This window comes from Diadema antillarum, unplaced genomic scaffold (genome assembly GCF_040938485.1).
Source record: "Diadema antillarum isolate AM-2024a unplaced genomic scaffold, OU_Dant_1.0 seq00001468_RagTag, whole genome shotgun sequence".
Lineage (NCBI taxonomy): Eukaryota > Metazoa > Echinodermata > Echinoidea > Diadematoida > Diadematidae > Diadema > Diadema antillarum.
In genome coordinates this window covers 164,255-179,310 of record NW_027272207.1, presented here as the reverse complement: position 1 = coordinate 179,310, position 15,056 = coordinate 164,255, and the positions used below count along the sequence as shown (strand labels likewise).

At 39.6% G+C, this 15,056-nt stretch overlaps 1 protein-coding gene across 2 annotated transcripts in view; it reads right to left on the bottom strand.

Moving 5' to 3' along the window:
* Positions 1-552: 552 nt before the first annotated feature.
* LOC139709746 (astrocytic phosphoprotein PEA-15-like) overlaps positions 553-15,056 on the bottom strand; it is a 68,257-nt gene continuing 53,753 nt past the window's right edge. For both annotated transcript variants that reach the window (XM_071621703.1, XM_071621702.1), the window contains exons 2-4: positions 9,527-9,733; positions 5,851-5,991; positions 553-1,399 (exon numbers count right to left, since the gene is read on the bottom strand). In XM_071621703.1, coding sequence (XP_071477804.1) covers positions 1,284-1,399; positions 5,851-5,991; positions 9,527-9,707 — 438 coding nt within the window. In that variant the 5' untranslated portion in view covers positions 9,708-9,733 and the 3' untranslated portion in view covers positions 553-1,283. The remainder of the gene's footprint in view (positions 1,400-5,850; positions 5,992-9,526; positions 9,734-15,056) is intronic.

Below are 15,056 nucleotides of genomic sequence, written 5' to 3'. Positions count from 1 at the left end.
AAAGAGACAGACAGACAGACAGACAGACAGACAGACAGACAGACAGAGACCGTCCACTCTCAACTGAAGTAACCCAAGTACCTGCCCGCTTTTTTTTTCTTTAAAGAATTCCCAGTCTTTTAAAGTATGAGATATGCGTCACTTTGGGGTTTTCTTTTCGTTCCTTTGACAGCAAATTAAAAATTCGAAGTCCAACCACATGAAGCGATAAATGAGAATTCACAGAATCATAAGGGAAATAACCAAAATCAAGACTGCCCTCAACAGGCTAATCAGATCGAGTAACTCTATCATGGACGAAACGACCTAGAACAGTTTATGATTAATTTTTTCGTCAGAGTGAACATGCATTTCTTTTACTTTTTGTTTCATGCGAGGGAACTAGGAGCCTGCGATGAGCTCGTTTCTAGGTGCTAGATCCCAAATGCCTTCTGCGTGAAGTAGCCGCTCATTACTACGTTTAGTGTTTAGAGTAGGGAAGTAATATAGGAGGACCTGAGAGCGAGAGAGGAGAGAGAGTGTGTATGTATGAGTGTGTGCGTTTGTGTGTGCGTGTGTGTGTGTGAGTGTGTGTGTGCGTGTGTGTGTGTGTGTGTGTCAAACCAATAAGCTGCTGAAATCAACAATCTCCGCACAAAACGTCAAGTCATTCTATCTAACCTGCCGGTAGTCTGCCTGACAATGGCTTGGCATGGAATAAATTATGCACGAGCATGTGGAGGTAAGAGCATTCGAAGTGCTGGCGCCACTAGCGTCAAGCCGCCATGCATGCGTGCAATTTGGGAGCACAGGGTTTTTTTTTTTCATCCGTACAACACTGTTACACGTGGAATGAGCGCGTCACAGCGACAAGGGAAGCCTAAATTGCAACACGTACACCTACTCCAATCGCCCCTGTCAAATATCAGAGGAGAGCCTCATATAGTAGCCTTTACACAAGTCGCTAATTCAGACACACCAGTAATCTAATTCTGTCGGTTCAGATTACCAGCTGATCAAGCGCATCGCTTGGCTAGACGGATATGATGAAAAGAATGTTATCGCTGAAAGAGCGCAAGAAATGGCAAATATACTCACTGGAAATAAAATCAACCATGAACAGCATTACGACATATTGAAATAGTGAAGGCAAGAGAGAAAAGTGTGTGCATTACATCAGACACATAAAATCACGCCTGTCTTTGTAAGATATTATGCTATACAAAAGGAAACAAAGACAAGAACAGGGTTGGTGACGATTTCATCATCTTAACGTCGATAGATCGTTTCTCCGCGTCGTCTGCTCATCTGGTTTCCCGCCCTTTTCGTCTCTCCGCGTTGGACGGAGGGGCGGCCAGCTGTATCTTTGCTAAACCTTCCAAGATATCGTCAGGCACCTGTCCCGTGTCCTTGTTCATTTCTGCAGATTGCACAAGAAGAAGAAGGAGGAGGAGGAGGAGGAGGAAGAGGATGAGAAGGAAGAAGAAGAGGAGGAGGGGAAAGAGACAAAGGGAGATACAATTATGCACAACGTACCGTATGATATTGCATTCATTCATGTGTCATTGTATAATTATTATCATAAGTGATTTGTTTTTACCCCTCAGGCAAAGCGTCACTTGACGTCACGACACCTCGTCTATAGATAGATTATGGCGCTTCATTTACATTTTGATGAGATCCAGTTACGTTGACCGATGACCACTTTTCCACTTCATATCTATCCATTACAAAAAAAGAAAGAAAGAAAAAAAAGAGAAAATGTTTGATTGTACCTTGTGGAACATGACCAGAAAATAAATCAAATTAGTTAATTGTGGTGATCTCTGACCCCATAAATCAGATTCTAAAGCTATATAGCTGATATTTCTTCTTCAGACTGTACACACACACACACATATATATATATATACATATATATATATATATATATATATATATATATATCATATGTTATGAATATTTTGATAATAAAATGAGTTAAGTCCATTCTTGCCATTTACAGCTGCTAAAAAAAGGAAAATAGAAAAAAAATATGGGATATTTTTAATCATAACTTGAAAAATATCTCTTGTCATGTAAAACGTGAGGTATCACCGAAAAGGTTTATTTTGATGTATATATATATATACAGACATATATATATATATATATATATATATATATATATATATATGTATATATATATATTCCTCTTCTTTTCGCACTGTATACAAATAATGAAGGAGCTACACTGGTGCTGTAAATGGTCGAGACCCCTTCTCGCAGTCTATATATATATATATATATATATGAATTATGTAATGAGGGCAACAAGTTAATATCTGAGACGCCACGATGTATATTAGTGGTCGAAAAAAAGTGATATTACGTTCTAAAGAGTTTAAGCAACCATAAAGAATGGTCTTATACCATAAGTATCACACTGGCGCCTTCGGGCGTTATTTTTATGCTATGTTATATGGAAGTATGCAGACTGTCGTGTTATTCGAATAAACAATTCTTCGCCAGAATTAAAAACAGTTTGTTATCAATTGTGGTCACTTACACAACTTTGAATACAGGAAGTGACGTAAGCCTCATGACGCTTGTACTGTAGTGCGCGCAAATTCATAAGTGCGGTATTCTACAGTGTGAGTTGTCGCATTTTATTAATAGTTTCTCCGCGGTAATAATGGGTGTCGTGTTCTCTTTTTATACCCAATAATAATAGCGGAAAAAACCCCTCACGTTATGAATACACGTTCACAGCACAGCATCCCATGTTTGCAAGATGTGCTATAATATGCACATATTATATCAATCCGAAAGAGAACACTATACGCCCAGTGGATGGTGGCCCGCGGACACTTCATTTATTTTGCATTATTAGATTAAAGGCTATATGCAGTATGCATTGTGCCATTTGATAGCTGTGACAAATTATGGTAACCAGTATCGAGGTACGACATGTCATTTATTTCGAAAATAACTGATGGCTATCATTTATCCAACTATCCATATATATTATTTGTACTGACGAGTATATAAATTGCATACTTCTTGAGATGTGTGTTCATTTAACTTATACTTTCCTCTCGTGTTTTCAATTGATTTCAATATTTCGTGTGAATGGTGTAATAGCTTCATACAATGTTTCACCGTCCTTTTTTTTTTTTTCTTTTGGCCTTATTAACTGTATCTTCTTAGGCTTCTGTGCGCTTATATACGCATTAACCAAAATAACATCAAAACATGGATATTGATCACGGTTATGTTTCTATAATACCTCCTTATAGGTAAAAAGATTTGCATTCTGTATTCCAGTTCGTCAACGCCCATGTAACAAAACTATCATCCATATTATCATATACAAGGTTTGGTTATCCATATCAGGGGCGGATCCAGGAATTTCCATAAAGGGGAGGCGCCTTCACAAAATTAAGGGGGGGGGGGGGCGCACGCGCCCACCTATTTTATCTTTTTATTTCTTTTGTTTTAACAAAAAATAAAGGGGGCTCGCGCCCGGTGCGCCCCCTCTGGATCCGCCACTGCATATTAAACTGGGCTCGACATTGGCGGTGACCCGGCGACCGGGGCAACAGAAAATTGATGTCGGGCCACCAAACTTCAAATAGAAAATATCATCTTTTGGTGGTTCCATTAGCAGCTAAAATTCAAAATGAATTTTTATATTTTCTTCTATTTAGGTCCACTACATTTCTTTATAGGGCCACCAAAAATTTGAATACGAAGATTGTGTGTGTGTGTGTGTGTGTGTGTGTGTGTGTGTGTGGCTCGAACGGGACATCAGAAAAAAAGTGAGTGTCGTGTCCTGCATAATTAATAGGTTGGGCTTGCCATCATTATTAGACACCCTCTCGTGGCACACTGTAAATGCAGCACTTATCGACAAGAGGTGAATGTTTTCACAATATAATACGCACCTCGGCCCGAGAATCCAGGGTAGGGTCCCGAAAACACCAACTACAGAATCCCCCAGCCCCCTTCCCCTCCTCCTCCCCCCAATTCCATTTCGCCCCCATCCACCCTCTCGGTCCTCATTTCTCTCCGCGATCCACCACCGCCGCGCCGGGGAAACAATGACGGAATATCCATCATATAGGAGATGGATGTGGGCTATGAATAAACCTCCAGGGCACCATGTTGAAACTCGAGAAATCAAAATCTTGTCAAACTTGGACAGAATGGAGGCTCCTATATCATTCATTGGGTATTCAACACGTGGCTTCGACCAGAGAGTGACGGAGGGGGTGTAATTAGCAGATTTGAAAGAAAGCATTACGTAGAATCATTTCTCTTTAAAACCTTAAATACTGACGTCAATTTTGTGATTTTTTTTTTGTTTGGTCACTATTATCATGTTGTCATCCCTGAGCAAGAAGTTTTGAGAAAAATCCAGTTCGTCGGCCAATACGTAAAATCAGCGGGTCGAATTAATCATTTTTGACTGCCTGAACTTGCATTGGAACCTAACCATCTTCTCTGTTAAGATTGTTGATATTCGCCAGTGGCGACAGGCAGATTGATGACAAGTGGAAACTGTCTGTCCCGTTTTTTTTTTCCATCATGGGAATACATTCGCAGATATGATCTCTTTCCAGAGGGGTATTTGATTATATAGATGCGAACGACTCAGTTATGAATTTTTACATACCCGCCAGCACGCACTAACATTAAGTAGGAAATGAATCCGTTTATATTATGTACCCGTGTATTCAAATTTATGTTTGTCACAGTTGCGTTCCTCGTAGAAACGATATTCCACCCACCCGTATAATATCCAATGCATTTTAGTATACTCGGGAGCTCTAGTTTCATGCTCTCGGTCTTGCTTATAAATAATATGTCGGGCAAGTCTCAGGCCTATATAGTCGTTCAAGCTCCTTAGTTGTCAGTGAAAACAAAAATCTTTGTTTCGAAAGAACATGACTTGAGCTTAGAATTTCACGTTGGTAAACTGGTCAACTATTTCACTGCGCTAGTACCGAATTTAGGCCATTACAGATCAGACAGTATAATGCCTGACCAGCCACGCTATCTTGTAGAAATTGAACTTCAGATTACTGGAATATTGAGACCGATTTGAGGCAAACAATTTTCACACAACAATATACAAATGTAGGCTACTCCTACATAAATACCACAAAGATTAAAACAGTGAGGAATAAATTTTCTTCCCTGATCATAATATACATGTACTATCTTTTATCTTTAATATAGTATTCAAGCATACAGAATACCGTCTATGATAGAGCAACAGGACATGAGATAATCATTTGAAATAAATTCATTTTACATGAATGCCAGCACGCCTTGGCACTTAAGGCAGGGGTCAAAGTTCACTTATAATAGCAAGTTGTTTTTTTTTTTTTTTTTTTTTTTTTTTAACACGTCAACGTTATGCATGGAGGCATCTGAATGCATGCGCGGCATTATCAATAATCACCATGCTGCATTGACGATAAGTTATATCATGCAATGAGCTCTAAAGCATTACGTTATGCATTAAAACAATGCAATATATTCCATGAAAATGATATCATATCAAAACCATATTCTCCTACTTAATATTCCCAACATATCCTTTTGATCCAATAAGTCAGAAGAAATACAAACAAACAAACAAGGGCAAGGACGTTTACGCCCACGCCTCATGAAAGTCAGTCATCTATCATACTCGCTATCCCTGCTGGATAACTTTTATGATCACATAATCTACGCCTTTGTTGTTTTTGTTTTTTTTTCCTCATTTACGAATTGATTTATAATACAGCAATTTCCTCACTAACGGGTTACTGTCCCATCATGCCCGATTAAGCTGCCCTACTACGCTTTCAAGACGGTTGCTAGGCGAACGTCATACCATACCTTTGTATTTCCTGGCGGGTCCCGTTATAACGTTGCTAAGGTCTTTGCTGGCGGGGACGTTGACTCTGAATTCCATCACCATGGTAACGAGATCCGGTCTGCAGATCTTCTCTAAGGCGTGTTCCAGGTAACATAAATTGTCTGTCAGCATGAAACAAAAGAATATTAACAGACATACAGAAAAGGAATGATATTACGAGGAAGATAATGATGCGGAAGAATATGTGGCAAAGACAAATTACACCACAAATACTGAAACGATAGGAAAAGATAGACTGCTGAAATAAAATAAGACAAGATGAAGAAAGACGTTAGATGCACAATGAACAGGACTGGCAATATGTTACTGCTATCGAGGACAACAACAAATTATACATAGATAGACTATAATAGTGGGAAAGAAAAGAGCAAGAAGATTATATAAAATGACCTGATAATTGAACTTTCTTCACATTCTTATCCGCTCACCAGGAAACGAAAATACGAAAATGTTCTCAGTTGAGAGTCTTTTAACCACGTTCCTGTGACCACTAAACTGTTTGTCGAAACATTATGCCAACTAACTAAAGGTCAAGTGCATCCCTCTTAAGATTCGATAATTTTGAAATTAATGTTTCGGACATGAATATGAGTCATGCGATGCGAGGCAAGCGGAAGTATAAATCTCGGTGGATAAATGACAGTTCTCGAAATCAGTCAGTCAATGCGAATTTCACACGACAGCTACATGTCCGTCGTAAAGGGATAAATCCACCCTACCCCGAATTATCAATGTTGGCTTGAAGAGAAAGAATGAAATGATTATTACAAAAACAAAACTGTATAAACAAAACTGTATAAAGCGTTCATTGAAATTGAACCAAAATATCACATCGGTCAGGCTTATTGGACGTCACAACCCATCCACTAAAGACTAGAGCTATTGGGAGCTACTTTACTGGCTGGCTTGATTATCGTTAGTCCAGTACACAAAACTAAGTGCAAAGATATTTTGCTGTTAATCAACAGCTGCCATTCTGAATGAACTACTCTTTAAGATTAATTTCAGTCAACAATCATCATCCCTATTATTTGATATAAAAAAACAACATTATGTTTGCATCATAATGTATTATGATCATTTGCTTCATCTGTGTGATGCACCTACGTGCATCTACCAATGATATTACAACAAAGAATCTGATGTATATAGTAAAGACAACACAATCCTGCAGGCGAACATTAATACATAACGACGGCATCAATAATATTATTGAGGATCGTTACCACTTTCTCTCATAAGACAATACTATGAAGTATTTTTAGTATATCATCATGCAAATGCTCAGAATTTGTCAATGAACAAGCACATTCACACTTACACACACTCACACACACACATTCACACACACAACAATCAACACACACACTCACACACACAACAATCAACACACACATATACACACGCAAACACCCTCAGACACAAACACACACAAACAGACGCATACACACGAACAAACACTCAGTCTGAAAATTTAAAGCGATGTCGAACCGTGTGGCTTGTCCTTTGAATTAGCGAACTTGGTTTTCCCCCAGCATGGCAGTAGGCCGTCCCTTTGAGGAAAAACCCCTCTGCCCCATGCAAATAACTGCAGTATTGATTTTGTCTTTGCTGCCTTGTCTGACACCTTTTTATAGAACAGAAAATTTACACAGACAGATGCACACACACACACACACACACACACACACACACACACACACAGATGCTTGCTCTGGCAACATAATCTGAGGGTATGTAGACGAGGCTGCCTCGGAGGGAATGCAAATATCTCCACCTATGAGTCATCGCAGATTTTTCGATTTCTATTATTTTCTCTTTTTTTTCTTTTCTTTTCTCTTCTGACCGTGGATTATAAAAGCAACGTATTAGATTACACGCGACCACCTGTTAACCGCAATACACACACAAACACACAATCGCATAAAGACATAACACGTACATTCACACATAAAATGCAAGCCCCACACCCCAACACACATAAACACACGTCACTTTCTCACACACGCATGTACACTGTCTACTGATGTTGCGCACACATTGTTAAAGGGCCTCTTTCATGTAAAATGAGTATACTTTTTTTCTGTTTCATTAGAACGTGTATCGAAATCCAGCGCTAGTAGTATAGAACACCTGTTACTGTTGATTTATTTTGTTTTTGTTTTGTTTTGTTTTGTTTTGTTTTCCTACTGTGCTTTCCGTTTATGGTCACGCGATCATCAAGCTAGAATACGGATGGCATGAGCACACACATCGCAGATTCATGCACTGATGATCTACAAATAATCTTGCTCAGAATGGTGTTGACAATAGCTACCATACTACACTTATGTGTTTATAATAATTCCACCTTCAGATTTACGCATTTAATTTCCGAATAAAGAAGCAAATAGATGATGCTTTCAATCGAGACAACACAACTTACATTACAACGCACGTACACTCACACACACAGACACACACACGCACACACACACACACACACACATACAAACGCATCGATCGGCAATCCCGATCTCCACGTAGCTTGTAAAGCATTGACGGTGATTATGGTGTTGACGACATCTTAATAATGGTAAAAATAGTGATGAAGGTTCAATATCAGCGACCACCTTTTGACGATGAAACTGTCTTAACATTACTTAATAGCAAAACATCACGCCTTGAAAAAGATAAATTATGAGTTGTGAAGGAAGTGGTGGATTTAAAGCTAAACCGATGTTTTGCTAGATCAAAAGTAACCCCCCCCCCCACTCACGAGTGGGGGGGGGGGGGTTACTTTTGAAATGCCGAAAAATATTTTCAGATGTTTACTCTATTGTCCTTGCAAAGAACCCAGCTGTTCTCTTATGCGCTTTACTTGAAAGGATTGTAGCTATTGTCAGCTAGAATTTTCTACAGACATAACTTTGTTAAATATGACTGTTCATGTGTGACTCTCGGTAAAACTTATAGACTGAATAGAACGACATCTGGGAATACGTGCCTATACTGACTAATGTAAAAAATATTATTCGGAATGATGACTACGTCAGCAAAGCGTCAATGGAAATTCATATTTAATGCAGACCGGCTTACCTGTTGGCTGTTGCATCCCCCCTCACTTTCTTCCCTTTAAAAACGTATTCGTGGCAAGAAAAGGCTACATTACAATCACTAAAATAACAGACGGCTCACTAAGGGCCCATCTCACTTCATAGTGGAGACGTTGCCGCGACTTCCGCGACTCGTACGACCAAAAGATGGTTTGCGTTCTCACGAAGGAGGCGATTCTAGGCGACTTCCGAGACTTCTCCAGACAATTCAGGTGACAACTTTATTTGCCCGGAAGTAGCGGGAACGTCACCGCGACGTCTCTAAGACGCCTTCTCAATCTCGGGACGTCCCAACGACGTCTCCATCACATCGTCGCCGGTAGGTCTCCATGGGTCTCTGTGACTTGGCCGCACTTTAAGAGATGTTGCCACCAGGTTGCCACCAGGTCGTCACCAGGTCGCCATCAGGTCGCCACCAGGTCGCTACCAGGGTGCCACTAGGTTGCCACCTCGTCTCTGAGCCAATGAGATACCCACCTAGATACGGCATTGGTACCACATCCTTAAAACGCCCTTAAATCTCTATGACTATACTTCTTACCTTGACTCAGCTGGTTGATTTTCTGCAGATAGCCGAAGAGGTCGCGCTGTTTCTGTATCTTGTCCCTCGCCTCGTTGGGTATGACATCCTGACAAGCCGCCGTCAAGGCCCTCAGCTCATCCTCCGAGATGCTCTCCCCGAGCTGCTTCAGGAAGTTCTCAAAGTCCTCCTCGACGGTCATCCCTCGTCGGAATATCACGGACGAACCTGAAGTGGATTGATCACACAAGAAGAGGTGTATCTGACGCGTCAGAGGTCAAGGGAATTGTGTAATGCATTAAAGGTTCTACCCTCAGGTTCTTCAAACGTAGATTAAAATGTCACTTCGTACCATGTTCAAGTTACCTGTCACGAACATAGTGAGATCATTAGAAGTATATAGACGTTTCATCAAAATCCTATTTAAGATAAGAAAGATGCTAAATTTTAAAGTCTCACATGTTTTCTTAACAAGAGTGGTATCTGTCTCAGCAGCTGCTTTGAAATTCTGCATCTTTTCGCAAAAAGTCATCTATTTGAAGATTAATAGCCGACACTGCAATCAGGGTCAAAGCAGTTCACGATACCGAATAAAACTGACGACAATGTGTATTATTAAAGACATTGGCCCCTATCCGGATGTTCATAGACAAAAGTGTCACATCGCGCCAAGTTTAGGAGATCATGATTATCATTATGCACTGATTGTTCTTTCTTGCAAAATCGAGTGTGGACAGGGTATGTGATGCAGACAGAAGCGAAGATTCAGCTTGATGACAATCTTTATGGATCATTAAAGGGGATGGCTAGTAACCGATCAGTGGGAATCAGTGGGAATGCTGATGGATGATTGTTCCAATCCTTGTGGGATTCATTTAAGAGTACATTATATATCTACTGTTGTGTGAAAATTATTTGCTTCAGAACGGTCTCATATTCAAGTAATGTGCAGATTAATGCCCCGTCACCGACCAGGTATGCTAACCTGGAAACATTAAACTGCACATTACTTGAATATGAGACCATTCTGAAGCAAATAATGTTCACACAACAATCAAACTGATCAGTTACTCGCCATCCCCCTATCCGGATAGTCACATCGCGCAAGTTATAATAGGAGATAATACTGATTATTTCGCACTGATTGTTCTTATACATTATACTTGCAAAATGGGGACCTAGGGCACAGGCTGTGATGTAGATAGAAAGAAGATTTAGGTTGACGATAATAGTTATTGTGGATCATCAACCATTACAGACAGCGGCCCGTATCCGGAAAGTCAACGGACATGAGCGTCACACCACGCCCAGTTATGATAAAAGATGTCATATCGCAACTGAACTAACAAGTGTCTAGTAGTAGCCATGACAAGAGAAATCATGGACATACAAAATCGAGCAGGATTCGAACCTCCTGATCCCCAGACGGGAGTCTTATCTACTAGACCATCGAGCGTCCACACGGCAACCAGTGCTAGTTCTAATCTTTATAGCATGCAGCGGGTACTGCGTAATTAGTCAAATTAATGAAATTCTTGCATCAAGTCGTTTTTATTGCAGCTAATTGGCACACTGCCCTACATCGACGATGTCGGGCAATTGGCCAATCAGTTGCCATAAACACAACTCGACGTGAGAATTTCATCAATTTGACAGATATTACAAGTATACTGACCATTTCACACCGATTGTTCCTACTTGCAAAATCGAGTGTGAACAGGGACTGCGATGTAGACAAAAAAAAGAGAAAAAACGGAGGTTCAGTCTCGTCCAATCACTCTTTATACTAAATCCCAGGTCAGCCCCTCAAACATCAAAGAGAGGAAACTCTCACATTCCCTTTCTCTCTGTACATCTTATCTTTCGGTCAGCCTTCGATTAATTTCAATAAATTCAACCTTTTCCCATCTATCTATTAGTCTCTCCGTCTTTTTGTTTGTCTTTGTCTCCAACCTCTAATCATTCTTACCCCCCCCCCCCCTCTATTCGGATATACGAAAAGACCATAGCATCTTAATGCCAGCTTTAAGACAGCTACGAAACAAGAAAAGACATGAAGATAATTCATGGCCAAGGATTTCTCGATATCAATAGCGCGTTTCACATCCCCCGTGCAACCCAATACCCATCCGAATTTGCATACACTAAACAACTTCTCGCTAGTGACTTACAGCGGAGCCGAATTTTGTGCTCGTTAATCAAACTTCGCATTGTAGCTGGCGCTTTTTTCCCCGTTTCGTTCTACCTATTAGTGCAGGCAGAACATTATTGAAATGGGGAGATTTGATATGAATTTTACTGCTTTTGTGTAGTGGCGGGGTTTTAGCAAAGTAAGACTGAAAGGGAAGGCGGGCGCTGAGGAGGAGAATGGGGTACAGATGATAACGTGGACAAGCAGATGAGCATACAATGGTATTAATTTTATATCATCATAAGGACGTGTAAATGTGTGCCTGTTTTTGTGCACTTATAGTGCCCTTGAATATAATGCACATTACCACACTGTTCAGTGTGTTTCTTTGTTTACTTGTTCCTGCATGGGAGGTATGTGTTTGAATCATTTACGACTGGTTTCGACAAAACAAAAAACAAAACAAGATATAATGAGTGTATATTCTGTGACCCTGAAGCACAAATAAAAAAGTATCCAATCAAGTCCAACAAATCCTATCTATCTCTGTGGTTTGGTGATGTATCTTTTCATTCATTATATTTATTTTTACTAGTCACAGTTTAGCTGTTTAAGCTGAGCACAGGAAAATTACCACAGGACTTCAATAGAGTTAATAGAGGGGGAGGGGAGAGATACGACAGCCGTATCTGTAGGCCTAATTACAGCGTTGTCTTATCGATAAACCAAGCAACTGTCCGAGGAGCTAGGAACGTGTTGGCCCTCTTGCTCTATAACATATAAGGATCTGTACCCGCAGCGGAAACGATCTATCTATATACTCGTTATACGCCGGAATGTAACAGCATTAACGTTTGATCCTATGCCAAGACAAGTCTCTCGATACTGGGGCACACATGGACATCCCTTCATCATTCGATAAGCCCATTCCAACCTTAACCACTAAGGAAGGGGAGAAGTCAGTCAACTGTATATATACCAATGATAAGATGCAAAAATGCTTCTTCCTCTTCTTCTTTAAAGGACAACTTCATTTTTACATTCATGTGGATTGAGTAAATGCAGAAATATCAGCAGAACGCATCAGTGAAAGTGTGAGGAAAATCGAACAATCAGTTCAAAATTTATAGGAATTTCATAAGTTCCTGCGCAGTATCTGTTGGCTGAGAAGACAACTATACCGTATATGATGTCAGATGCGTAAATTAGAACGATAAGAAAAACATACAGAGAATTCTACAAAATGCCATTTTTGAAGAAAGTAGGCCCTACACATTCTCTCGTTTTGTTACCGAGGAATGTTAAAGATATTATCATTCCCCCTGCCTTCTGAAAGTGGCAAGTCAAGTGCTCTTCTTTTTTATGCGAGAAAAGTGATAATAAGTTGAATTTTCTATACATTTTCTTCTTAAATAGTTCTACCCATGTGACGTCACAAGTTGTAGTAGTCTTATCATCCAGCGATGGTGACACTGAATTTAAAAAAAAGAGATAATTCTTGAAAAGTTTATTTGACTTTCCTCACACTTTCACTGATGCGTTCTACTGATATTGCTGCATTCTGTCAATCTACATGTAGGCTATATTAAAGGGATGGTACACAGTTTTGGTCGAGACCTGGTTTCAGGTTTGTAACCTTTTTGGTGAGATAATTAGAAACCTCTTATGAAATATGAAAGAGCATGTAGTTAATTCCTAGAGGAATTCAGCGTTTATTTGATGACAATTGGATTTGAAATGGCTGAGATATCCAAAACAAAGCGATACTAATAAAAAGTGGAACCCACCTCTTAGTGTTTGTTTTTTGATATCTCAGCCATTTCACAACTGAGTTTCATCAAATAAATTTTGAATTCATCTTAGAATGGTATGTTCTGTAGCGTTTCATAAGTGGTTTCTTAGTATCTTGCAAAAATTCAAAAGCTCAATCTTCATCTCCACCAGTACCATACCATCCCTTTAAGATTAAACTTGTCCTTCAAATTAAATCGGACGTTCGCCTCAATAATCAGACATGAAACGGAAGACGGTCTGCAAGCCTTCTCTGTATGAGGGTGGTCACAATGCATCAAATTTATCGTGCGAGTCCACGAGGCAGAAGAATATCATCAGGCCATTAGCGTGACTGACTTAATTGGATGACACAACTTCCCCCTGCACCGTCCGTTACAGCATATAGCAAGCAGCATGGTACCAATTAGATTTGATTATCATAGACTGTTGGCTTTTTAGTGTTGCCATCTTATACGACTGGCAGCAGTACACAATACATGGCTGTCCAAGACGTCGCTGGCGATCGAAAGTGTTGTCCAAAGAAAGTACATGTAACTTTAGTGTAGTTATACTGTTCTACATGTTCTAGATTAACTCTGTGTATTTGCGCGTAATTATGTAAATATCATGTCATGTTTATCAAGCGGGGAAAATCGTGATACAATGACGTCCGTGTTTGTACTATGCAAACTCACACGTTTGCAATGAACACAACAAAACTGCGGATTCGAACATGTTTCCATGTATCTAGGCAAAATACGGAGTATGTATTCATACGTCCACATTAACATGACCCAATTTTGACACGATACGATTGACATCAGTTTTTATTTGGTTTAGGTTTCCCCCCCCCAAAAAAAAAAAAATATATATATATATAAATATATATATATATATATATATATATATATATATATATATATCACATTAGGGTTTGTAGTCTCCTCTTATCCTTTTCATCCGAGGACAAAAACAAAGGAACCAGTAGAGCTTATTGACCGCAATATGTTCCTTACGAAAGGAAAATAGGAATGATAAAGAAAAACTCCCACTAATCGATGGCGTATATAAAAACCTGCAAGCGATATACATATTCGAGATACACCGTGCACGAATAATTCCCATTAGAGATATTAAGCTCGTTTATCCACAACGATGTATATAGTGGTACGTGATAATGCACTCTTCATGGTTATGGGGGTCCACACAAGTTCTTAATTCTTCATTCATTCATTCATTCATTCATTCATTCATTCAATCAGTCAATCAGTCATTCATTCATTCATTTATCCATCCATCCATTCAATCATTCATTGACTGAAACTCATCCATCGAGTCATCCAAGAACATTATCATTCTTGGCAGTCTTCATGCATAATTATTTATGATATATCTACACTCATTATCATTGGAAGCAACATCTTTGGGAACGACAGTATGACAATATTGTGACCAACAAAACACCAGTTACTGTTTCTGTACAACATCTGTGATATTTTGAGTTAAGCGGATATAATTGCACGAGAGTCGACTAAACAAGACAATACACACACAGCACTATAGACAATGATGTAGGTTTGCCGCGCTTTGTATGGCGCCTATAAGATGGCGCCTGAGATCCACCATAAGCCAGGCAACATGTACTGG